The sequence below is a fragment of the Coregonus lavaretus genome, assembly GCF_964263955.1.
Source record: "Coregonus lavaretus genome assembly, contig: HAP1_SCAFFOLD_308, whole genome shotgun sequence".
Taxonomy (NCBI): Eukaryota; Metazoa; Chordata; class Actinopteri; order Salmoniformes; family Salmonidae; genus Coregonus; species Coregonus lavaretus.
Window position 1 is genome coordinate 155624 of NW_028160494.1, and position 27500 is coordinate 183123.

Sequence of the window (27500 nt, forward strand, 5' to 3'; positions counted from 1 at the left end):
GAGAGAGAGAGAGAGAAGAGGACAAAGAGACTGAGAGAGGATAGAGAGAGAGAGAGAGAGAGAGAGAGAGAGAGAGAGAGAGAGAGAGAGAGAGAGAGAGAGAGAAGAGAGAGAAAGAAGAAGAGAGAGAGAGAGAGACAGAGAGAGAGGAGAGAGAGAGAGAGAGAGAGAGAGAGAGAGAGAGAGAGAGAAGAGAGAGAGAGAGAGAGAGGAGAGAGAGAGAGAGAGAGAGAGAGAGAGAGAAAGAAAGAAAGAAAAGAAAGAGAGAGAGAGAGAGAGAGAGAGAGAGAGAGAGAGAGAGAGAGAGAGAGAGAGAGAGAGAGAGAGAGAGAGAGAGAGAGAGGGAGAACATTAGTAAACCCTTTAGAGCATGTGAGGCTGGCAATATATTATTAATACTCCTCTGTTGTTCAGAGAGGGACTCACGGCTAGTGAAGAGAACCCAGCTGACACACGCACTGCCACTTAAGGAAATCTCACCAGTCCTCTTCTTTCTTTCTCACTGCTTCTTTACCCCTTCTGTCTCCCCTCTCTCTCTCTCTCCGTCTCACTCTCTCTTCTCTACTCTTTTCTCTACTCTATTTCTCTACTCAATTAAATTCAAATGGCTTTATTGGCATGGGAAACATACACTGGTCCCCCCTTTGCTGCTATAACAGCCTCCACTCTTATGGGAAGGCTTTCCACTAGATGTTGGAACATTGCTTCGGGGACTTGCTTCCATTCAGCACGGTGGCATTGTCATGCTGAAACAGCTGTTGCCATAAAGTTGGAAGCACAGAATCGTCTAGAACGTCATTGTATGCTGTAGCGTTAAGATTTCCCTTCACTGGAACTAAGGAGCCTGAACCATGAAAAACAGCCCCAGACCATTATTCCTCCTCCACCAAACTTTACAGTTGGCACTATGCAATGGGGCAGGTAGCGTTCTCCTGGCATCCGCCAAACCCAGATTCATCTGTTGGACTGCCAGATGAATAATGGCGCTGGAGGGAATGGCTGACATTTTACGGGCTCCTATCCAACTGTGCTACATTGACCCCCCCCCTTGTTTTTACACTGCTGCTACTCACTGTTTATTATCTGTGCATAGTCACTTTACCTCAACTAACCTGTACCCCCGCACATTGACTTGGTACCGGTTCCCCCTGTATATAGCCTCGTTATTGTTGTCATTTTGTGTTACTTTTTATTTAATTTTTTACTTCAGTTTATTTAGTGAATATTTTCTTAACTCTATTTCTTGAACTGCATTGTTGGTTAAGGGCTTGTAAGTAAGAATTTCACAGTAAGGTCTACACCTGTTGTATTCGGCACAAAATGTGATTTGATTTGATTTGAGATGCTGAAGCGTGATTCATCACTCCAGAGAACACATATCCACTGCATCCAATGGCGGCGAGCCAAGTGATCTTAGGCTTGTGTGCAGTTGCTCGGCCATGGAAACCCATTTCATGAAGCTCCCAACGAACAGTTCTTGTGCTGACGTTGCTTCCAGAGGCAGTTTGGAACTCTGTAATGAGTGTTGCAACCGAGGGCATTCGATTTTTACGCGCTACGCACTTCAGCACTCGGCGGTCCCGTTCTGTGAGCTTGTGTGGCCTACCACTTCAGCACTCGGCGGTCCAGTTCTGTGAGCTTGTGTGGCCTACCACTTCAGCACTCGGCGGTCCCGTTCTGTGAGCTTGTGTGGCCTACCACTTCAGCACTCGGCGGTCCAGTTCTGTGAGCTTGTGTGGCCTACCACTTCAGCACTTGGCGGTCCCGTTCTGTGAGCTTGTGTGGCCTACCACTTCAGCACTCGGCGGTCCCGTTCTGTGAGCTTGTGTGGCCTACCACTTCAACACTCGGCGGTCCCGTTCTGTGAGCTTGTGTGGCCTACCACTTCAGCACTCGGCGGTCCAGTTCTGTGAGCTTGTGTGGCCTACCACTTCAGCACTCGGCGGTCCCGTTCTGTGAGCTTGTGTGGCCTACCACTTCGCGGCTGAGCCGTTGTTGCACAATAACAGCCCTTACAGTTGACCGGGGCAGTTGACCGTGGCAGTTGACCGGGGCAGCTCTAGCAGGGCAGAAATTTGACAAACTGACTTGTTGGAAAGGTGGCATCCTATGAGGGTGCCACGTTGAAAGTCACTGAGCTCTTCAGTCAGGCCATTCGACTGCCAATGGTTGTCTATGGAGATTGCATGGCTGCTCAATTTTATACACCTGTCAGCAACGGGTGTGGCTGAAATAGCAGAATCCACTAATTTGAAGGGGTGTCCACATACTTTTGTATATATAGTGTATCTAGTTTATGTGTGAAACTAAATTCATAATGGCTATTCATAGTGCTATTAATCAGGAAGTAACTCTGATACCTTCAAAGGACCAACAAACAGTCCACTATGACTAACATGCTCTCCTCTCTCTCCTGTCCAATCAGAAGGCCCGTACTGGACCAGACCGGACCGCATGGAGAAGAAGCTCCTTGCTATCCCAGCAGCCAATACCGTCAAGTTCCGCTGCGCTGCCGCCGGAAACCCCACACCCTCCATCCATTGGCTGAAGAATGGGAAGGAGTTTAAGGGTGAGCAGAGGATGGGCGGGATCAAGGTGAGTCAGACAGCCAATCAGACATTAGTAGTCAGAAGTTAGTCAACAGAGGTATACACTATACAGAGTTCTAACCAAGGAAACGTCCCAAATAGCACCATATTCCCTATATAGTGCACTACTTTAGACCAGAGAATGGCACCCTATTCCCTATATAGTGCACTACTATAGACCAGAGAATGGCACCCTATTCCCTATATAGTGCACTACTTTAGACCAGAGAATGGCACCCTATTCCCTATATAGTGCACTACTTTAGACCAGAGAATGGCACCCTATTCCCTATATAGTGCACTACTTTAGACCAGAGAATGGCACCCTATTCCCTATATAGTGCACTACTTTAGACCAGAGAATGGCACCCTATTCCCTATATAGTGCACTACTTTAGACCAGAGAATGGCACCCTATTCCCTATATAGTGCACTACTTTAGACCAGAGAATGGCACCCTATTCCCTATATAGTGCACTACTTTAGACCAGAGAATGACACCCTATTCCCTATATAGTGCACTACTTTAGACCAGAGAATGGCACCCTATTCCCTATATAGTGCACTACTTTAGACCAGAGAATGGCACCCTATTCCCTATATAGTGCACTACTTTAGACCAGAGAATGACACCCTATTCCCTATATAGTGCACTACTTTAGACCAGAGAATGGCACCCTATTCCCTATATAGTGCACTACTTTAGACCAGAGAATGGCACCCTATTCCCTATATAGTGCACTACTTTAGACCAGAGAATGGCACCCTATTCCCTATATAGTGCACTACTTTAGACCAGAGAATAGACCAAAAGTGTGGACTATATAAGGAATAGGGATGGGATATACAGCTAGCTACAGTGGGACATGGGATATACAGCTAGCTACAGGGGGACATGGGATATACAGCTAGCTACAGGGGGACATGGGATATACAGCTAGCAACAGGGGGACATGGGATATACAGCTAGCTACAGTGGGACATGGGATATACAGCTAGCTACAGTGGGACATGGGATATACAGCTAGCTACAGGGGGACATGGGATATACAGCTAGCTACAGGGGGACATGGGATATACAGCTAGCTACAGGGGGACATGGGATATACAGCTAGCTACAGTGGGACATGGGATATACAGCTAGCTACAGGGGGACATGGGATATACAGCTAGCTACAGGGGGACATGGGATATACAGCCAGCTACAGGGGGACATGGGATATACAGCTAGCTACAGGGGGACATGGGATATACAGCTAGCTACAGTGGGACATGGGATATACAGCTAGCTACAGGGGGACATGGGATATACAGCTAGCTACAGGGGGACATGGGATATACAGCCAGCTACAGGGGGACATGGGATATACAGCTAGCTACAGGGGGACATGGGATATACAGCCAGCTACAGGGGGACATGGGATATACAGCTAGCTACAGGGGGACATGGGATATACAGCTAGCTACAGGGGGACATGGGATATACAGCTAGCTACAGGGGGACATGGGATATACAGCTAGCTACAGGGGGACATGGGATATACAGCTAGCTACAGGGGGACATGGGATATACAGCTAGCTACAGGGGGACATGGGATATACAGCTAGCTACAGGGGGACATGGGATATACAGCTAGCTACAGGGGGACATGGGATATACAGCTAGCTACAGGGGGACATGGGATATACAGCTAGCTACAGTGGGACATGGGATATACAGCTAGCTACAGTGGGACATGGGATATACAGCTAGCTACAGGGGGACATGGGATATACAGCTAGCTACAGGGGGACATGGGATATACAGCTAGCTACAGTGGGACATGGGATATACAGCTAGCTACAGGGGGACATGGGATATACAGCTAGCTACAGGGGGACATGGGATATACAGCTAGCTACAGGGGGACATGGGATATACAGCTAGCTACAGGGGGACATGGGATATACAGCTAGCTACAGGGGGACATGGGATATACAGCTAGCTACAGTGGGACATGGGATATACAGCTAGCTACAGGGGGACATGGGATATACAGCTAGCTACAGGGGGACATGGGATATACAGCTAGCTACAGTGGGACATGGGATATACAGCTAGCTACAGGGGGACATGGGATATACAGCTAGCTACAGGGGGACATGGGATATACAGCTAGCTACAGGGGGACATGGGATATACAGCTAGCTACAGGGGGACATGGGATATACAGCTAGCTACAGGGGGACATTGGATATACAGCTAGCTACAGGGGGACATGGGATATACAGCTAGCTACAGTGGGACATGGGATATACAGCTAGCTACAGGGGGACATGGGATATACAGTGCATTCGGAAAGTATTCAGACCCCTTCACTTTTTCCACATTTTGTTACGTTACAGCCTTATTCTAAAATGGATTAAATAAATAAAAATCCTCATCAATCTACACACAATACCCCATAATGACAAAGCGAAAACTGGTTTTTAGAAAAAACTGAAATACCTTATTTACATAAGTATTCAGACCCTTTGCTATGAGACTCTAAATTGAGCTCAGGTGCATCCTGTTTCCATTAAATCATCCATGAGATGTTTCTTGAACTTGGAATCCACCTGTGGTAAATTCAATTGATTGGGCATGATTTGGAAAGACACACACCTGTCTATATAAGGTCCCACAGTTGAAAGTGCATGTCAGAGCAAAAACCAAGCCATGAGGTCGAAGGAATTGTCCTTAGAGCTCCGAGACAGGATTGTGTCGAGGCACAGATCTAGGGAAGGGTACCAAAAAATGTCTGCAGCATTGAAGGTCCCCAAGAACACAGTGGCCTCCATCATTGTTAAATGGATGAAGTTTGGAACCACCAAGACTCTTCCTAGAGCTGGCTGCCCGGCCAAAGAACCAAGAACCCGATAGTCACTCTGACAGAGCTCCAGAGTTCCTCTGTGGAGATGGGAGAACCTTCCAGAAGGACAACCATCTCTGCAGCACTCCACCAATCAGGCCTTTATGGTAGAGTGGCCAGACGGAAGCCACTCCTCAGGAAAAGGCACATGACAGCCTGCTTGGAGTTTGCAAAAAGGCACCTAAAGACTCTCAGACCATGAGAAACAAGATTCTCTGGTCTGAAGAAAACAAGATTGAACACTTTGGCCTGAATGCCAAGCGTCACGTCTGGAGGAAACCTGGCACCATCCCTACGGTGAAGCATGGTGGTGGCAGCATCATGCTGTGGGGATGTTTTTCAGCGCCAGGGACTGGGAGACTAGTCAGGATAGAGGGAAAGATTAACGGAGCAAAGTACAGAGAGATCCTTGATGAAAACCTGCTCCAGAGCGCTCAGGACCTCAGAATGGGGTGAAGGTTCACCTTCCAACAGGACAACGACCCTAAGCACACAGCCAAGACAACGCAGGAGTGGCTTCAAGACAAGTCTCTGAATGTCTTTGAGTGGCCCAGCCAGAGCCCGGACTTGAACCCGATCGGACATCTCTGGAGATACCTGAAAATAGCTGTGCAGTGACGCTCCCTATCCAACCTGACAGAGCTTGAGAGGATCTGCAGAGAAGAATGGGAGAAACTCCCCAAATACAGGTGTGCCAAGCTTGTAGCGTCATACCCAAGAAGACGCAAGACTGTAATCGCTGCCAAAGGTGCTTCAACAAAGTACTGAGTGAATGGTCTGAATACTTATGTAAATGTTATATTTCGGTTTTTGATTTTTAATAAATTAGCAAATATTTATATTTTACCAAGAAGGAGAGTGAGGAAAATAATCCTGCAGAAACAGTAAATGTGAATTATGTGGATTATAATCAAGGGAAAATGTTTGTAGGAGTTGATACATTTTTTGTTAGGGAAAATCAAGTATGACATTTTAAAGTGGAAATTACTAACTTTAGAAGCCTTTTTAAACCTCAAATACACTACAACCCATGTCTCCATCCCCTTCTGGTGGCTCAATAGATTTAGAAGGCCATTGTCAGGTTGTCACTGCCCCATCCTCACCCAGCCACTGGCAGATGAACTCATCACAGGCAGATGTCAGGTGGAGGGGGCAGAGAGGGGGCAGAGAGGGGGCAGAGAGGGGGCAGAGAGAGGGCAGCTGACGTGTAGCAGCTCTGGGCTGGGGGGAATAGAGGTCAGGCTAACAGAGGGAACACATGGAAGAGGTTCATTATCTTAATAATCAATGGTACATATCTTAATAATCACTTAATACATTTTAGTCATTTAGCAGACACTCTTATCCAGAGCGACTTACAGTTAGTGAGTGCATACATTATTTTATTTTTTAATTTTTCATACTGGCCCCCCGTGGGAATCAAACCCACAACCCTGGCATTGCAAACGCCATGCTCTACCAACTGAGCTACATCCCTGCCGGCCATTCCCTCCCCTACCCTGGACGAATTGTGCGCCGCCCCACGGGTCTCCAGGTCGCGGCCGGCTACGACAGAGCCTGGATTCAAACCAGGATCTCTAGTGGCACAGCTAGCACTGCGATGCAGTGCCTTAGACCACTGCGCCACTCGGGAGATATATATCATTATAGTCAATGGTAGATATCGTAATCACTAAATAGTCACTGGTAGATGTGTTAATAATAACTAAAAAGTCACTGGTAGATATCTTATTATATACTGGGTGGTTCGAGCCCTGAATGCTGATTGGCAGATAGGCGTTGTGTATCAGACCGTATACCATGGGTATGACAAAACATGTATTTTTACATTGGTAACCAGTTTATAATAGCAATAAGGCACCTCGCGTTGCGTCGTGCGAAAGAACATCCGTTAGCCGTGGTATATTGGTCATACACCACTCCCCCTCGTGCCTTATTGCTTAAATAATCACTCAAATGTAAATAGTCACTGGTAGTTTTTTATTTTTTAGGGGGTAGATCAGCTTTAATATTGCAGATAGATTGTGGCTTCCATCAATGTAATTGTCTGCATCATTTCCAATCCCCCATATATACAGTGAGGGAAAAAAGTATTTGATCCCCTGCTGATTTTGTACGTTTGCCCACTGACAAAGAAATGATCCGTCTATAATTTTAATGGTAGGTTTATTTGAACAGTGAGAGACAGAATAACAACAAAAAAATCCAGAAAAACGCATGTCAAAAATGTTATAAATTTATTTGCATTTTAATGAGGGAAAATCAGTATTTGACCCCCTCTCAATCAGAAAGATTTCTGGCTCCCAGGAGTATTTTATACAAGTAACGAGCTGAGATTAGGAGCACACTCTTAAAGGGAGTGCTCCTAATCTCAGCTTGTTACCTGTATAAAAGACACCTGTCCACAGAAGCAATCAATCAATCAGATTCCAAACTCTCCACCATGGCCAAGACCAAAGAGCTCTCCAAGGATGTCAGGAACAAGATTGTAGACCTACAGAAGGCTGGAATGTGCTACAAGACCATCGCCAAGCTGCTTGGTGAGAAGGTGACAACAGTTACTTCCCCTTCCGGGATGGCTACAAGGCCCTCCCCCGCCCTCTCTTCGGCAAATCAGATCAGATCACGACTCCATTTTGCTCCTCCCTTACTATAGGCAAAAAGTCAAACAGGAAGTACCCGTGCTAAGGTCTATTCAAAGCTGGTCTGACCAATCGGAATCCATGCTTCAAGATTGTTTGGATCACACGGACTGGGATATGTTCTGGGAGCCTCTGAGAATAACATTGACGTATACACGGACACGGTGACTGAGTTCATCAGGAAGTGTATAGGGGATGTTGTTCCCACGGTGACTATTAAAACCTACCCTAACCAGAAACCGTGGATAGACGGCAGCATTCACACAAAACTGAAAGCGTGAACCACCGCATTTAACCATGGCAAGGTGACTGGGAATATGGTCAAATACAGACAGTGTAGTTATTCCCTCCTTAAGACAAACAGGCAAAACGTCAGTACAGAGACAAAGTGGAGTCACAAATTAACGGCTCAGACACGAGACGTATGTGGCAGGGTCTACAGACAATCACGGACTACAAAGGGAAAACCAGCCACGTCGTGGATTCCGACGTCTTGCTCCCGGACAAGCTAAACACCTTCTTCGCCCGCTTTGAGGATAACACAGTGCCACCGACGCGGCCCGCTCCCAAGGACTGTGGGCTCTCGTTCTCCGTGGCCAACGTGAGTAAGACATTTAAGCGTGTTAACCCTCTCAAGGCTGCCAGCCCAAACGGCATCCCTAGCCGCGTCCTCAGAGCATGCGCAGACCAGCTGGATGGAGTGTTTACGGACATATCCAATCTCTCCCTATCCCAGTCTGCTGTTTCCCAGTCTGCTGTTTCCCCACTTGCTTCAAGATGGCCACCATCAAAGGTAACTGAACTAAATGACTATCGCCCCGTAGCACTCACCTTTGTCATCATGAAGTGCTTTGAGAGGCTAGTTAAGGATCATATCACCTCTACCTTACCTGACACCCTAGACCCACTTCAATTTTCATACAGCTCCAATAGATCCACAGACGATGCAATCGCCATCGCACTGCACACTGCCCTATCCCATCTGGACAAGGGGAATACCTACGTCAGAATGCTGTTCATTGACAATAGCTCAGCCTTCAAAACCATAGTACCCTCCAAGCTCATCATTAAGCTTGAGGCCCTGGGTCTGAACCCTGCCCTGTGCAACTGGGTCCTGGACTTCCTGACAGGCCGCTCCCAGGTGGTGAAGGTAGGAAACAACACCTCCACAACGGTGCATGCTCAGCCCCCTCCTGTACTCCCTGTTCACCCATGACTGTGTGGCCACGAACACCTTCAACTCAATCATCAGGTTTGCAGACGACACAAAAGTAGTAGGCTTGATTACCAACAATGACGAGACCGCCTACAGGGAGGAGGTGAGGGCCCTGGCGGAGTGGTGCCAGGAAAATAACCTCTCACTCAACGTCAACAAAACGAAGGAGCTGATCGTGGACTTCAGGAAACAGCAGAGGGAACATGCCCCTATCCACATCGATGGGACCGCAGTGGAGAAGGCGAAAAGCTTCAAGTTCCTCGGCGTACACATCACTGACCATCTGAAATGTTCCACCCACGCAGACAGCGCAACAGCTCCTCTTCAATCTCAGGAGGCTGAAGAAATTCGCCTTGGCCCCTAAGACCCTCACAAACTTTTACAGATGCACAATTGAGAGCATCCTGTTGAGCTCTATCACCGCCTGGTACGGCAACTGCCCCACTACCATCCAGAAGGCAATGTCAGTACAGGTGCATCAAAGCTGGGACCAAGAGACTGAAAAACAGCTTCTATCTCAAGGCCAACAGACTGTTAAATAGCCATCACTAGCCAGCTTCCACCCGGTTACTCAACCCTGCACCGTAGAGGCTGCTGCCCCATGTACATAGACATGGAATCACTGGCCACTTTAATAATGGAACACTAGTCACTTTAATAATGTTTACATACTGCTTTACTCATTTCATATGTACAGTGGGGAGAACAAGTATTTGATACGCTGCCGATTTTGCAGGTTTTCCTACTTACAAAGCATGTAGACGTCTGTAATTCTGATCATAGGTACACTTCAACTGTGAGAGACGGAATCTAAAACAAAAATCCAGAAAATTACATTGTATGATTTTTAAGTAATTCATTTGCATTTTATTGCATGACATAAGTATTTGATACATCAGAAAAGCAGAACTTAATATTTGGTACAGAAACCTTTGTTTGCAATTACAGAGATCATATGTTTCCTGTAGGTCTTGACCAGGTTTGCACACACTGCAGCAGGGATTTTGGCCCACTCCTCCATACAGACCTTCTCAAGATCCTTCAGGTTTCGGGGCTGTCGCTGGGCAATATGGACTTTCAGCTCCCTCCAAAGATTTTCTATTGGGTTCAGGTCTGGAGACTGGCTAGGCCACTCCAGGACCTTGAGATGCTTCTTATGGAGCCACTCCTTAGTTGCCCTGGCTGTGTGTTTCGGGTCATTGTCATGCTGGAAGACCCAGCCACGACCCATCTTCAATGCTCTTACTGAGGGAAGGAGGTTGTTGGCCAAGAGCTCGCGATATATGGCCCCATCCATCCTCCCCTCATTACGGTGCAGTCGTCCTGTCCCCTTTGCAGAAAAGCATCCCCAAAGAATGATGTTTCCACCTCCATGCTTCACGGTTGGGATGGTGTTCTTGGGGTTGTACTCATCCTTCTTCTTCCTCCAAACACGGCGAGTGGAGTTTAGACCATAAAGCGCTATTTTTGTCTCATCAGACCACATGACCTTCTCCCATTCCTCCTCTGGATCATCCAGATGGTCATTGGCAAACTTCAGACGGGCCTGGACATGCGCTGGCTTGAGCAGGGGGACCTTGCGTGCGCTGCAGGATTTTAATCCATGACGGCGTAGAGTGTTACTAATGGTTTTCTTTGAGACTGTGGTCCCAGCTCTCTTCAGGTCATTGACCAGGTCCTGCCGTGTAGTTCTGGGCTGATCCCTCACCTTCCTCATGATCATTGATGCCCCACGAGGTGAGATCTTGCATGGAGCCCCAGACCGAGGGTGATTCACCGTCATCTTTAACTTCTTCAATTTTCTAATAATTGCGCCAACAGTTGTTGCCTTCTCACCAAGCTGCTTGCCTATTGTCCTGTAGCCCATCCCAGCCTTGTGCAGGTCTACAATTTTATCCCTGATGTCCTTACACAGCTCTCTGGTCTTGGCCATTGTGGAGAGGTTGGAGTCTGTTTGATTGAGTGTGTGGACAGGTGTCTTTTATACAGGTAACGAGTTCAAATAGGTGCAGTTAATACAGGTAATGAGTGGAGAACAGGAGGGCTTCTTAAAGAAAAATGAACAGGTCTGTGAGAGCCGGAATTCTTACTGGTTGGTAGGTGATCAAATGCTTATGTCATGCAATAAAATGCAAATTAATTACTTAAAAATCATACAATGTGATTTTCTGGATTTTTGTTTTAGATTCCGTCTCTCACAGTTGAAGTGTACCTATGATAAAAATTACAGACCTCTACATGGTTTGTAAGTAGGAAAACCTGCAAAATCGGCAGTGTATCAAATACTTGTTCTCCCCACTGTATATACTGCATTATTTTCTACTGTATTTTAGTCAATGCCACTCCGACATTGCTCGTCCCAATATTTATATATTTCTTAATTCCATTCTTTGACTTTTAGATTTGTGTGTATTGTTGTGAATTGTTAGATACTACTGCACTGTTGGAGCTGGGAACACAAGCATTTCACTACACCCGCAATAACATATGCTAAATATGTGTATGTGACCAATAAAATGTGATTTGATTTATAGAATTGTTGTGCAACATGAGCTCATAGGCTCTCATGAAGTGTTTGATTACGTTTTTGATTACTATTGCATTCATGTCAGAGTGATTAGAGGGACAATAGAATGCTGAGTACCAGGCAGTTAGCAAGTTTGGTAGGATACTAATGACCATCAGCAGCATCAGAGCTTGAAGAAGCCTAATTACCGTGACTAAACGGTCAAGTGGAATTTGACTCCCATCATGATTAATGACCGCCGGTGTGGCGGTAATACGGTCACCGTAACAGCCCTAGTACTGACCAGACCTAAACTTATATATTCCTGGTAGAGAGCAGAGTATCCTGTAGTCCTGACCAGACCTACACTTCTATATTCCTGGTAGAGAGCAGAGTTTCCTGTAGCCTGACCAGACCTACACTTCTATATTCCTGGTAGAGAGCAGAGTATCCTGTAGTCCTGACCAGACCTACACTTCTATATTCCTGGTAGAAAGCAGAGTTTCCTGTAGTCCTGACCAGACCTACACTTCTATATTCCTGGTAGAGAGCAGAGTATCCTGTAGTCCTGACCAGACCTACACTTCTATATTCCTGGTAGAGAGCAGAGTTTCATGTAGTCCTGACCAGACCTACACTTCTATATTCCTGGTAGAGAGCAGAGTTTCCTGTAGTCCTGACCAGACCTACACTTCTATATTCCTGGTAGAGAGCAGAGTTTCCTGTAGTCCTGACCAGACCTACACTTCTATATTCCTGGTAGAGAGCAGAGTTTCCTGTAGTCCTGACCAGACCTACACTTCTATATTCCTGGTAGAGAGCAGAGTTTCCTGTAGTCCTGACCAGACCTAAACTTCTATATTCCTGGTAGAGAGCAGAGTTTCCTGTAGTCCTGACCAGACCTACACTTCTATATTCCTGGTAGAGAGCAGAGTTTCCTGTAGTCCTGACCAGACCTACACTTCTATATTCCTGGTAGAGAGCAGAGTTTCCTGTAGTCCTGAATAGACCTACACTTCTATATTCCTGGTAGAGAGCAGAGTTTCCTGTAGTCCTGACCAGACCTACACTTCTATATTCCTGGTAGAGAGCAGAGTTTCCTGTAGTCCTGACCAGACCTACACTTCTATATTCCTGGTAGAGAGCAGAGTTTCCTGTAGTCATGACCAAACCTACACTTCTCTATTCCTGGTAGAGAGCAGAGTTTCCTGTAGTCCTGACCAGACCTACACTTCTATATTCCTGGTAGAGAGCAGAGTTTCCTGTAGTCCTGACCAGACCTACACTTCTATATTCCTGGTAGAGAGCAGAGTTTCCTGTAGTCCTGACCAGACCTACACTTCTATATTCCTGGTAGAGAGCAGAGTTTCCTGTAGTCCTGACCAGACCTAAACTTCTATATTCCTGGTAGAGAGCAGAGTTTCCTGTAGTCCTGACCAGACCTACACTTCTATATTCCTGGTAGAGAGCAGAGTTTCCTGTAGTCCTGACCAGACCTACACTTCTATATTCCTGGTAGAGAGCAGAGTTTCCTGTAGTCCGGAATAGACCTACACTTCTATATTCCTGGTAGAGAGCAGAGTTTCCTGTAGTCCTGACCAGACCTACACTTCTATATTCCTGGTAGAGAGCAGAGTTTCCTGTAGTCCTGACCAGACTTACACTTCTATATTCCTGGTAGAGAGCAGAGTTTCCTGTAGTCATGACCAAACCTACACTTCTATATTCCTGGTAGAGAGCAGAGTTTCCTGTAGTCCTGACCAGACCTACACTTCTATATTCCTGGTAGAGAGCAGAGTTTCCGGTAGTCCTGACCAGACCTAAACTTCTATGTTCCTGGTAGAAAGCAGAGTTTCCTGTAGTCCTGACCAGACCTACACTTCTATATTCCTGGTAGAGAGCAGAGTTTCCTGTAGTCCTGACCAGACCTACACTTCTATATTCCTGGTAGAGAGCAGAGTTTCCTGTAGTCCTGACCAGACCTACACTTCTATATTCCTGGTAGAGAGCAGAGTTTCCTGTAGTCCTGACCAGACCTACACTTCTATATTCCTGGTAGAGAGCAGAGTTTCCTGTAGTCCTGACCAGACCTACACTTCTATATTCCTGGTAGAGAGCAGAGTTTCCTGTAGTCCTGACCAGACCTACACTTCTATATTCCTGGTAGAGAGCAGAGTTTCCTGTAGTCCTGACCAGACCTACACTTCTATATTCCTGGTAGAGAGCAGAGTTTCCTGTAGTCCTGACCAGACCTACACTTCTATATTCCTGGTAGAGAGCAGAGTTTCCTGTAGTCCTGACCAGACCTACACTTCTATATTCCTGGTAGAGAGCAGAGTTTCCTGTAGTCCTGACCAGACCTACACTTCTATATTCCTGGTAGAGAGCAGAGTTTCCTGTAGTCCTGACCAGACCTACACTTCTATATTCCTGGTAGAGAGCAGAGTTTCCTGTAGTCCTGACCAGACCTACACTTCTATATTCCTGGTAGAGAGCAGAGTTTCATGTAGTCCTGACCAGACCTACACTTCTATATTCCTGGTAGAGAGCAGAGTTTCCTGTAGTCCTGACCAGACCTACACTTCTATATTCCTGGTAGAGAGCAGAGTTTCCTGTAGTCCTGACCAGATCTACACTTCTATATTCCAGGTAGAGAGCAGAGTTTCCTGTAGTCCTGACCAGACCTACAATTCTATATTCCTGGTAGAGAGCAGAGTTTCCTGTAGTCCTGACCAGACCTACACTTCTATATTCCTGGTAGAGAGCAGAGTTTCCTGTAGTCCTGACCAGACCTAAACTTCTATATTCCTGGTAGAGAGCAGAGTATCCTGTAGTCATGACCAGACCTAAACTTCTATATTCCTGGTAGAGAGCAGAGTTTCCTGTAGTCCTGACCAGACCTACACTTCTATATTCCTGGTAGAGAGCAGAGTTTCCTGTAGTCCTGACCAGACCTAAACTTCTATATTCCTGGTAGAGAGCAGAGAATCCTGTAGTCCTGACCAGACCTAAACTTCTATATTCCTGGTAGAGAGCAGAGTTTCCTGTAGTCCTGACCAGACCTACACTTCTATATTCCTGGTAGAGAGCAGAGTTTCCTGTAGTCATGACCAGATCTACACTTCTATATTCCTGGTAGAGAGCAGAGTTTCCTGTAGTCCTGACCAAACCTACACTTCTATATTCCTGGTAGAGAGCAGAGTTTCCTGTAGTCCTGACCAGACCTACACTTCTATATTCCTGGTAGAGAGCAGAGTTTCCTGTAGTCCTGACCAGACCTACACTTCTATATTCCTGGTAAAGAGCAGAGTTTCCTGTAGTCCTGACCAGACCTACACTTCTATCTTCCTGGTAAAGAGCAGAGTTTCCTGTAGTCCTGACCAGACCTAAACTTCTATATTCCTGGTAGAAAGCAGAGTTTCCGGTAGTCCTGACCAGACCTACACTTCTATATTCCTGGTAGAGAGCAGAGTTTCCTGTAGTCCTGACCAGACCTACACTTCTATATTCCTGGTAGAGAGCAGAGTATCCTGTAGTCATGACGAGACCTACACTTCTATATTCCTGGTAGAGAGCAGAGTTTCCTGTAGTCCTGACCAGACCTACACTTCTATATTCCTGGTAGAGAGCAGAGTTTCCTGTAGTCCTGACCAGACCTAAACTTCTATATTCCTGGTCGAGAGCAGAGTTTCCTGTAGTCATGACCAGACCTACACTTCTATATTCCTGGTAGAGAGCAGAGTTTCCTGTAGTCCTGACCAGACCTAAACTTCTATATTCCTGGTAGAGAGCAGAGTTTCCTGTAGTCCTGACCAGACCTACACTTCTATATTCCTGGTAGAGAGCAGAGTTTCCTGTAGTCCTGACCAGACCTACACTTCTATATTCCTGGTAGAGAGCAGAGTTTCCTGTAGTCCTGACCAGACCTACACTTCTATATTCCTGGTAGAGAGCAGAGTTTCCTGTAGTCCTGACCAGACCTACACTTCTATATTCCTGGTAGAGAGCAGAGTTTCCTGTAGTCCTGACCAGACCTACACTTCTATATTCCTGGTAGAGAGCAGAGTTTCCTGTAGTCCTGACCAGACCTACATTTCTATATTCCTGGTAGAAAGCAGAGTTTCCTGTAGTCCTGACCAGACCTACACTTCTATATTCCTGGTAGAGAGAAGAGTTTCCTGTAGTCATGACCAGACCTACACTTCTATATTCCTGGTAGAGAGCAGAGTTTCCTGTAGTCCTGACCAAACCTACACTTCTATATTCCTGGTAGAGAGCAGAGTTTCCTGTAGTCCTGACCAGACCTACACTTCTATATTCCTGGTAGAGAGCAGAGTTTCCTGTAGTCCTGACCAGACCTACACTTCTATATTCCTGGTAAAGAGCAGAGTTTCCTGTAGTCCTGACCAGACCTACACTTCTATCTTCCTGGTAAAGAGCAGAGTTTCCTATAGTCCTGACCAGACCTAAACTTCTATATTCCTGGTAGAAAGCAGAGTTTCCGGTAGTCCTGACCAGACCTAAACTTCTATATTCCTGGTAAAAAGCAGAGTTTCCTGTAGTAAACTTCTATATTCCTGGTAGAAAGCAGAGTTTCCGGTAGTCCTGGCCAGACCTACACTTCTATATTCCTGGTAGAGAGCAGAGTTTCCTGTAGTCCTGACCAGACCTACACTTCTATATTCCTGGTAGAGAGCAGAGTTTCCTGTAGTCCTGACCAGACCTACACTTCTATATTCCTGGTAGAGAACAGAGTTTCCTGTAGTCCTGACCAGACCTACACTTCTATATTCCTGGTTGAGATCAGAGTTTCCTGTAGTCCTGACCAGACCTACATTTCTATATTCCTGGTAGAGAGCAGAGTTTCCTGTAGTCCTGACCAGACCTACACTTCTATATTCCTGGTAGAGAGCAGAGTTTCCTGTAGTTCGTACCTGGTAGAGAGCAGATTTTCCTGTAGTCCTGACCAGACCTACACTTCTATATTCCTGGTAGAGAGCAGAGTTTCCTGTAGTCCTGACCAGACCTACACTTCTATATTCCTGGTAGAGAGCAGAGTTTCCTGTAGTCCTGACCAGACCTACACTTCTATATTCCTGGTAGAGAGCAGAGTTTCCTGTAGTCCTGACCAGACCTACACTTCTATATTCCTGGTAGAGAGCAGAGTTTCCTGTAGTCCTGACCAGACCTACACTTCTATATTCCTGGTAGAGAGCAGAGTTTCCTGTAGTCCTGACCAGACCTACATTTCTATATTCCTGGTAGAAAGCAGAGTTTCCTGTAGTCCTGACCAGACCTACACTTCTATATTCCTGGTAGAGAGCAGAGTTTCCTGTAGTCCTGACCAGACCTACACTTCTATATTCCTGGTAGAGAGCAGAGTTTCCTGTAGTCCTGACCAGACCTACACTTCTATATTCCTGGTAGAGAGAAGAGTTTCCTGTAGTCATGACCAGACCTACACTTCTATATTCCTGGTAGAGAGCAGAGTTTCCTGTAGTCCTGACCAGACCTACATTTCTATATTCCTGGTATAAAGCAGAGTTTCCTGTAGTCCTGACCAGACCTACACTTCTATATTCCTGGTAGAGAGCAGAGTTTCCTGTAGTCCTGACCAGACCTACACTTCTATATTCCTGGTAGAGAGAAGAGTTTCCTGTAGTCATGACCAGACCTACACTTCTATATTCCTGGTAGAGAGCAGAGTTTCCTGTAGTCCTGACCAAACCTACACTTCTATATTCCTGGTAGAGAGCAGAGTTTCCTGTAGTCCTGACCAGACCTACACTTCTATATTCCTGGTAAAGAGCAGAGTTTCCTGTAGTCCTGACCAGACCTACACTTCTATCTTCCTGGTAAAGAGCAGAGTTTCCTGTAGTCCTGACCAGACCTAAACTTCTATATTCCTGGTAGAAAGCAGAGTTTCCGGTAGTCCTGACCAGACCTAAACTTCTATATTCCTGGTAAAAAGCAGAGTTTCCTGTAGTAAACTTCTATATTCCTGGTAGAAAGCAGAGTTTCCGGTTGTCCTGGCCAGACCTACACTTCTATATTCCTGGTAGAGAGCAGAGTTTCCTGTAGTCCTGACCAGACCTACACTTCTATATTCCTGGTAGAGAGCAGAGTTTCATGTAGTCCTGACCAGACCTACACTTCTATATTCCTGGTAGAGAACAGAGTTTCCTGTAGTCCTGACCAGACCTACACTTCTATATTCCTGGTAGAGATCAGAGTTTCCTGTAGTCCTGACCAGACCTACACTTCTATATTCCTGGTAGAGAGCAGAGTTTCCTGTAGTCCTGACCAGACCTACACTTCTATATTCCTGGTAGAGAGCAGAGTTTCCTGTAGTCTGTACCTGGTAGAGAGCAGATTTTCCTGTAGTCCTGACCAGACCTACACTTCTATATTCCTGGTAGAGAGCAGAGTTTCCTGTAGTCATGACCAGACCTAAACTTCTATATTCCTGGTAAAGAGCAGAGTTTCCTGTAGTCCTGACCAGACCTAAACTTCTATGTTCCTGGTAGAGAGCAGAGTTTCCTGTAGTCCTGACCAGACCTACACTTCTATATTCCTGGTAGAGAGCAGAGTTTCCGGTAGTCCTGACCAGACCTACACTTCTATATTCCTGGTAGAGAGCAGAGTTTCCTGTAGTCCTGACCAGACCTACACTTCTATATTCCTGGTAGAGAGCAGAGTTTCCTGTAGCCTGACCAGACCTACACTTCTATATTCCTGGTAGAGAGCAGAGTTTCCTGTAGTCTGTACCTGGTAGAGAGCAGAGTTTCCTGTAGTCCTGACCAGACCTAAACTTCTATATTCCTGGTAGAGAGCAGAATTTCCTGTAGTCATGACCAGACCTAAACTTCTATATTCCTGGTAAAGAGCAGAGTTTCCTGTAGTCCTGACCAGACCTAAACTTCTATGTTCCTGGTAGAAAGCAGAGTTTCCGGTAGTCCTGACCAGACCTACACTTCTATATTCCTGGTAGAGAGCAGAGTTTCCGGTAGTCCTGACCAGACCTACACTTCTATATTCCTGGTAGAGAGCAGAGTTTCCTGTAGTCTGTACCTGGTAGAGAGCAGATTTTCCTGTAGTCCTGACCAGACCTACACTTCTATATTCCTGGTAGAGAGCAGAGTTTCCTGTAATCATGACCAGACCTAAACTTCTATATTCCTGGTAAAGAGCAGAGTTTCCTGTAGTCCTGACCAGACCTAAACTTCTATGTTCCTGGTAGAAAGCAGAGTTTCCGGTAGTCCTGACCAGACCTACACTTCTATATTCCTGGTAGAGAGCAGAGTTTCCTGTAGTCCTGACCAGACCTACACTTCTATATTCCTGGTAGAGAGCAGAGTTTCCTGTAGCCTGACCAGACCTACACTTCTATATTCCTGGTAGAGAGCAGAGTTTCCTGTAGTCTGTACCTGGTAGAGAGCAGAGTTTCCTGTAGTCCTGACCAGACCTACACTTCTATATTCCTGGTAGAGAGCAGAGTTTCCTGTAGTCCTGACCAGACCTACACTTCTATATTCCTGGTAGAGAGCAGAGTTTCCTGTAGTCCTGACCAGACCTACACTTCTATATTCCTGGTAGAGAGCAGAGTTTCCTGTAGTCCTGACCAGACCTACATTTCTATATTCCTGGTAGAAAGCAGAGTTTCCTGTAGTCCTGACCAGACCTACACTTCTATATTCCTGGTAGAGAGCAGAGTTTCCTGTAGTCCTGACCAGACCTACACTTCTATATTCCTGGTAGAGAGCAGAGTTTCCTGTAGTCCTGACCAGACCTACACTTCTATATTCCTGGTAGAGAGAAGAGTTTCCTGTAGTCATGACCAGACCTACACTTCTATATTCCTGGTAGAGAGCAGAGTTTCCTGTAGTCCTGACCAGACCTACATTTCTATATTCCTGGTAGAAAGCAGAGTTTCCTGTAGTCCTGACCAGACCTACACTTCTATATTCCTGGTAGAGAGCAGAGTTTCCTGTAGTCCTGACCAGACCTACACTTCTATATTCCTGGTAGAGAGCAGAGTTTCCTGTAGTCCTGACCAGACCTACACTTCTATATTCCTGGTAGAGAGCAGAGTTTCCTGTAGTCCTGAATAGACCTACACTTCTATATTCCTGGTAGAGAGCAGAGTTTCCTGTAGTCCTGACCAGACCTACACTTCTATATTCCTGGTAGAGAGCAGAGTTTCCTGTAGTCCTGACCAGACCTACACTTCTATATTCCTGGTAGAGAGCAGAGTATCCTGTAGTCCTGACCAGACCTACACTTCTATATTCCTGGTAGAGAGCAGAGTTTCCTGTAGTCCTGACCAGACCTACACTTCTATATTCCTGGTAGAGAGCAGAGTTTCCTGTAGTCCTGACCAGACCTACACTTCTCATTCCCATGCTATGCTTACCACTCCAGCCAGGTCTGTAAAACTCTAAATCTCTCTGACTTCAGAGTGAAGCTGCTTAATCAGCTAATTCTCTGTGGAATCTGGATGTTGATTGGCTGAATGGATTATAACGTTGGGGACATTAATACCGCTCAGCCTCCTGGTTCACTAAAGGTTGCATCCTCACATTGCACAAGCCACTTATATGATCTGAAGTCTGAAGAGAGAATACAACTAAATAGCAATTTACAGCATTCAGGACATTCTAGTTACTGATATATCTGTTTTGCCTTGTATAATCAGAACTTCTACACTTTCAGTCAATAGCCTCTTTAGTCAGGGCTGTTTTAGTCAGGGCTGTTTTAGTCAGGGCTGTTTTAGTCAGGGCTGTTTTAGTCAGGGCTGTTTTAGTCAGGACTGTTTTAGTCAGGACGGTTTTAGTCAGGGCTGTTTTAGTCAGGGCTGTTTTAGTCAGGGCTGTTTTAGTCAGGGCTGTTTTAGTCAGGGCCGTTTCAGTCAGGGCTGTTTTAGTCAGGACAGTTTTAGTCAGGGCTGTTTTAGTCAGTACTGTTTTAGTCAGGGCTGTTTTAGTCAGGGCTGTTGTGGTCAGGACTGTTTTAGTCAGGGCTGTTTTAGTCAGGGCTGTTTTAGTCAGGACTCTTTTAGTCAGGGCTGTTTTAGTCAGGGCTGTTGTGGTCCTCTGTAGCTCAGCTGGTACAGCACGGCGCTTGTAACGCCAAAGCAGTGGGTTCGATCCCCGGGACCACCCATACACAAAAATGTATGCACGCATGACTGTAAGTCGCTTTGGATAAAAGCGTCTGCTAAATGGCATATTATTATTATTTTAGTCAGGGCTGTTTTAGTCAGGGCTGTTTTAGTCAGGGCTGTTTTAGAGAGCCCGATGCATATGTATTTAATACACGGTGGTAAGGTATACAAAGAGAGGTTCTTCTGAGACTTTTACCCACTTCACATACACACACACAAACACATACGCACAGCATTACCACGGTACAGGGCTTCACTTATCTACCGCATAAGAGGAGCCATTGACTGCAGTTTGACTCCTCACACACATATGGGGGGTTGTTGGGATGGGGGAGGAGGGAGGAGGGGGAGGGCTGGCGGTGTGGCAGGGGCAAGGCAGGGGGAAGAGGGGAGGATGTTTGAGAGAAGAAGGGGGCTGAGGCAGAGAGGAGGGGGACAGGGGCAGGAGAGGGGGTAGGGGGCCAGGAGGGGTGGAGGGGGGGGGCTATGGCAAAAGATGGGGTCTGGAGAGGGGGGTGGGGGGGTTGAGGGTGGGGTAGAGGGGGTCTGGGGAGGTGGGGTAGAGGGGGTCTGGGGAGGTGGGGTAGAGGGTGGGGTAGAGGGGGTCTGGGGAGGTGGGGTAGAGGGGGGGTAGAGGGGGTCTGGGGAGGTGGGGTAGAGGGGGTCTGGGGAGGTGGGGTGGGGAGGTGGGGTAGAGGGGGTCTGGGGAGGTGGGGTGGGGAGGTGGGGTAGAGGGGGTCTGGGGAGGGGGGGTAGAGGGTGGGGTAGAGGGTGGGGTAGAGGGGGTCTGGGGAGGTGGGGTAGAGGGGGGGGTAGAGGGGGTCTGGGGAGGTGGGGTAGAGGGGGTCTGGGGAGGTGGAGTGGGGAGGTGGGGTAGAGGGGGTCTGGGGAGGTGGGGTGGGGAGGTGGGGTAGAGGGGGTCTGGGGAGGTGGGGTGGGGAGGTGGGGTAGAGGGGGTCTGGGGAGGTGGGGTAGAGGGGGTCTGGGGAGGGGGGGGGGGGTAGAGGGTGGGGTAGAGGGGGGATAGAGGGGGTCTGGGGAGGAGCAGGGTACAAAAAACATTTGCCAGCCTGTACTGTGCCTGGGCTCTGTTACCATGCAACTGAGAAAAAACACTCTCCATAATATTTACACTGGTGCATTATTTTCCACCCCGGCCTCCAAGAGAAAGAGAAAGAGAGAGAGAGAGAGCGAGAGAGAGAGCAAGAGAGAGAGAGAGAGAGAGAGAGAGAGAGAGAGAGAGAGAGAGAGAGAGAGAGAGAGAGAGAGAGAGAGAGAGAGAGAGAGAGAGGGGGGGGGGGGGAGATATGGAGAGTGGGAAGAGAGACAGAGCATTCTTCTCCACAATTACAGAACTATAAATGACTGACTGGCGAGGTGATCTATCTCCCTAGTGTTACCCAGTCTACAGTAGGGTTTAAATGGTTCTACCCAGAGTAGGGTTAAATGGTTCTACCCAGAGTAGGGCTTAAATGGTTCTACCCAGAGTAGGGGTTAAACGGTTCTACCCAGAGTAGGGGTTAAATGGTTCTACCCAGAGTAGGGTTTAAATGGTTCTACCCAGAGTAGGGTTTAAATGGTTCTACCCAGAGTAGGGTTTAAATGGTTCTACCCAGAGTAGGGGTTAAATGGTTCTACCCAGAGTAGGGTTTAAATGGTTCTACCCAGAGTAGGGTTTAAACGGTTCTACCCAGAGTAGGGGTTAAATGGTTCTACCCAGAGTAGGGTTAAATGGTTCTACCCAGAGTAGGGTTTAAATGGTTCTACCCAGAGTAGGGTTTAAATGGTTCTACCCAGAGTAGGGTTTAAATGGTTCTACCCAGAGTAGGGTTTAAATGGTTCAACCCAGAGTAGGGTTAAATGGTTCTACCCAGAGTAGGGTTTAAATGGTTCTATCCAGAGTAGGGTTTAAATTGTTCTACCCAGAGTAGGGTTAAATGGTTCTACCCAGAGTAGGGTTTAAATGGTTCTACCCAGAGTAGGGGTTAAATGGTTCTACCCAGAGTAGGGTTTAAATGGTTCTACCCAGAGTAGGGTTTAAATGGTTCTACCCAGAGTAGGGGTTAAATGGTTCTACCCAGAGTAGGGTTTAAATGGTTCTACCCAGCGTAGGGTTTAAATGGTTCTACCCAGAGTAGGGGTTAAATGGTTCAACCCAGAGTAGGGTTTAAATGGTTCTACCCAGAGTAGGGGTTAAATGGTTCTACCCAGAGTAGGGGTTAAATGGTTCTACCCAGAGTAGGGTTTAAATGGTTCTACCCAGAGTAGGGGTTAAACGGTTCTACCCAGAGTAGGGTTTAAATGGTTCTACCCAGAGTAGGGGTTAAACGGTTCTACCCAGAGTAGGGTTTAAATGGTTCTACCCAGAGTAGATGTTATACGATTCTACCCAGAGTAGGGGTTAAATGGTTCTACCCAGAGTAGGGGTTCAATGGTTCTACCCAGAGTAGGGGGTTAAATGGTTCTACCCAGAGTAGGGTTTAAATGGTTCTACTCAGAGTAGGGTTTAAATGGTTCTACCCAGAGTAGGGGTTCAATGGTTCTACCCAGAGTAGGGGGTTAAATGGTTCTACCCAGAGTAGGGTTTAAATGGTTCTACTCAGAGTAGGGTATAAATGGTTCTACCCAGAGTAGGGTTTAAATGGTTCTACCCAGAGTAGGGATTAAATGGTTCTACCCAGAGTAGGGGTTAAATGGTTCTACCCAGAGTAGGGTTTAAATGGTTCTACCCAGAGTAGGGTTTAAATGGTTCTACCCAGAGTAGGGGTTAAATGGTTCTACCCAGAGTAGGGTTTAAATGGTTCTACCCAGAGTAGGGTTTAAATGGTTCTACCCAGAGTAGGGTTTAAATGGTTCTACCCAGAGTAGGGGTTAAATGGTTCTACCCAGAGTAGGGTTTAAATGGTTCTACCCAGAGTAGGGTTTAAATGGTTCTACCCAGAGTAGGGGTTAAATGGTTCTACCCAGATTAGGGTTTAAATGGTTCTACCCAGAGTAGGGTTTAAATGGTTCTACCCAGAGTAGGGTTTAAATGGTTCTACCCAGAGTAGGGTTTAAATGGTTCTATCCAGAGTAGGGGTTAAACAGTTCTACCCAGAGTAGGGTTTAAACAGTTCTACCCAGAGTAGGGATTAAATGGTTCTACCCAGAGTAGGGGTTAAATGGTTCTACCCAGAGTAGGGTTTAAATGGTTCTACCCAGAGTAGGGTTTAAATGGTTCTACCCAGAGTAGGGGTTAAATGGTTCTACCCAGAGTAGGGTTTAAATGGTTCTACCCAGAGTAGGGGTTAAATGGTTCTACCCAGAGTAGGGGTTAAATGGTTCTACCCAGAGTAGGGGTTAAATGGTTCAACCCAGAGTAGGGGTTAAATGGTTTTACCCAGAGTAGGGTTTAAATGGTTCTACCCAGAGTAGGGGTTACATTGTTTTACCCAGAGTAGGGGTTAAATGGTTTTACCCAGAGTAGTGTGTTATATATTATCATCATGTTTCCACTGAGCTGTCATCTCTGCCTTCAGGAGACCAGTCACAACAGGACATTACCCCTCTTTATTTCTCTCTCTCTCTATTCTATATTCCCCCTCTGGCTGTTTCTGTCTAGTTATAATCTACTCAAATACCAGACTCATGTCTCTGTCTCTCTTCTCTCTCTCCTGTCTCTCTCCTGACTCTGTCTCTCTCCTGTCTCTCTCATATCTCTCTCCTGTCTCTGTCTCCCTCCTGTCTCTCTCTTGTCTCTCTCTTGTGTCTCTCTTGTCTCTCTCTTGTCTCTGTCTCTCCTGTCCCTGTCTCTCTCTTGTCTCTCTCTTGTCTCTCTCTTGTCTCCCCCTTGTGTCTCTCTCTTGTCTCTCTTGTCTCTGTCTCTCTTCTCTCTCTCCTGTCTCTCTCCTGACTCTGTCTCTCTCCTGTCTCTCTCATATCTCTCTCCTGTCTCTGTCTCCCTCCTGTCTCTCTCTTGTCTCTCTCTTGTGTCTCTCTTGTCTCTCTCTTGTCTCTGTCTCTCCTGTCCCTGTCTCTCTCTTGTCTCTCTCTTGTCTCTCTCTTGTCTCCCCCTTGTGTCTCTCTCTTGTCTCTCTTGTCACTCTCTTGTCTCTCTCTCTTCTCTCTCTTGTCTCTCTCCTGTCTCTCTCTTGTCTCTCTCTTGTCTCTCTCTTGTCTCTATCTTGTCTCTCTCTTTTCTCTCTCTTGTCTCTCTGTTGTCTCTCTGTTGTCTCTCTCCTGTCTCTCCCGTCTCTCTCTTGTCACTCTCTTGTCTCTCTGGTGTCTCTCTGTTGTCTCTCTCCTGTCTCTCCTGTCTCTCTCTTGTCACTCTCTTGTCTCTCTGGTGTCTCTCTCCTGTCTCTTCTGTCTCTCTCTCTTGTCACTCTCTTGTCTCTCTCTCTCTTCTCTCTCTTGTTTCTCTCTTGTCTCTCTGGTGTCTCTCTCCTGTCTCTCTCTTGTCTCTCTCTTGTCTCTCTCTTGTCTCTCTCTCTTCTCTCTCTTTTGTCTCTCTCTTGTGTCTCTCTTGTCTCTCTCTTGTCTCTCTGTTGTCTCTCCTGTCTCTCTCTTGTCACTCTCTTGTCTCTCTCTCTTCTCTCTCTTGTCTCTCTCCTGTCTCTCTCTTGTCTCTCTCTTGTCTCTCTCTTGTCTCTCTCTTGTCTCTCTACTGTCTGTCTTGTCTCTCTGGTGTCTCTCTCCTGTCTCTCCTGTCTCTCTTGTCACTCTCTTGTCTCTCTCTCTTCTCTCTCTTGTTTCACTCTTGTCTCTCTTTTGTCTCTCTGCTGTCTCTCTCCTGTCTCTCTCTTGTCTCTCTCTTGTCTCTCTCTCTTTGCTCTCTTGTCACTCTCCTGTCTCTCTCTTGTCTCTCTCTTGTCTCTCTTGTCTCTCTCCTGTCTCTCTCTTGTCTCTCTCACTTCTCTCTGGTGTCTCTCTGTTGTCTCTCTCCTGTCTCTCCTGTCTCTCTCTTGTCACTCTCTTGTCTCTCTGGTGTCTCTCTGTTGTCTCTCTCCTGTCTCTCCTGTCTCTCTCTTGTCACTCTCTTGTTTCTCTGGTGTCTCTCTCCTGTCTCTTCTGTCTCTCTCTTGTCATCTCTTGTCTCTCTCTCTTCTCTCTCTTGTTTCTCTCTTGTCTCTCTCTTGTCTCTCTGGTGTCTCTCTCCTGTCTCTCTCTTGTCTCTCTCTTGTCTCTCTCTTGTCTCGCTCTCTTCTCTCTATTGTCTCTCTTTTGTCTCTCTTGTCTCTCTCTTGTCTCTCTGTTGTCTCTCCTGTCTCTCTCTTGTCACTCTCTTGTCTCTCTCTCTTCTCTCTCTTGTCTCTCTCTTGTCTCTCTCTTGTCTCTCTCTTTCTTGTCTCTCTCCTGTCTGTCTTGTCTCTCTGGTGTCTCTCTCCTGTCTCTCCTGTCTCTCTTGTCACTCTCTTGTCTCTCTCTCTTCTCTCTCTTGTTTCTCTCTTGTCTCTCTTTTGTCTCTCTGCTGTCTCTCTCCTGTCTCTCTCTTGTCTCTCTCTTGTCTCTCTCTCTTCGCTCTCTTGTCTCTCTCCTGTCTCTCTTTTGTCTCTCTTGTCACTCTCTTGTCTCTCTCTCTTCTCTCTCTTGTCTCTCTCCTGTCTCTCTCTTGTCTCTCTCCTGTCTCTCTCTTGTCTCTCTCTTGTCTCTCTCTTGTCTCTCTCTTGTCCATGTTTGCCAACCCTCTCTTTCTTCTTTTTGTTTTTCAGCCACAGTGTTATTTTGAACACCCATAACCATGCCTCACCCCCTTCCCTGTCTACCTCCCCCCTCTGCCTCACCCCCGTCCCTGTCTACCTCCCCCATCTTCCTTCCCCCTTCCCTGTCTACCTCCCCCCTCTTCCTTCCCCCTTCCCTGTCTACCTCCCCCCTGTTCCTTCCCCCTTCCCTATCTACCTCCCCCTCTTCCTTCCCCCTTCCCTGTCTACCTCCCCCCTCTTCCTTCCCCCTTCCCTGTCTACCTCCCCCCTCTTCCTTCCCCCTTCCCTATCTACCTCCCCCTCTTCCTTCCCCCTTCCCTGTCTACCTCCCCCCTCTTCCTTCCCCCTTCCCTGTCTACCTCCCCCCTGTTCCTTCCCCCTTCCCTATCTACCTCCCCCCTCTTCCTTCCCCCTTCCCTGTCTACCTCCCCCCTCTTCCTTCCCCCTTCCCTGTCTACCTCCCCCCTGTTCCTTCCCCCTTCCCTGTCTACCTCCCCCCTGTTCCTTCCCCCTTCCCTGTCTACCTCCCCCATCGTCCTCCCCCTTCCCTGTCTACCTCCCCCCTCTTCCTTCCCCCTTCCCTGTCTACCTCCCCCATCGTCCTCCCCCTTCCCTGTCTACCTCCCCCCTCTTCCTTCCCCCTTCCCTGTCTACCTCCCCCATCGTCCTCCCCCTTCCCTGTCTACCTCCCCCCTCTTCCTTCCCCCTTCCCTGTCTACCTCCCCCTCTTCCTTCCCCCTTCCCTGTCTACCTCCCCCCTGTTCCTTCCCCCTTCCCTGTCTACCTCCCCCCTCTTCCTTCCCCCTTCCCTGT

At 47.1% G+C, this 27500-nt stretch overlaps 1 protein-coding gene across 1 annotated transcript in view; it reads left to right on the forward strand.

Moving 5' to 3' along the window:
* The window catches only part of LOC311121749 (fibroblast growth factor receptor 3-like), a gene marked incomplete at its 5' end in the record, with an annotated part of 221422 nt that overhangs the window by 125648 nt on the left and 68274 nt on the right, over window positions 1-27500 (forward strand). The window contains one exon of the mRNA XM_084196201.1: window positions 2415-2595. Coding sequence (XP_084052327.1) covers window positions 2415-2595 — 181 coding nt within the window. The remainder of the gene's footprint in view (window positions 1-2414; window positions 2596-27500) is intronic.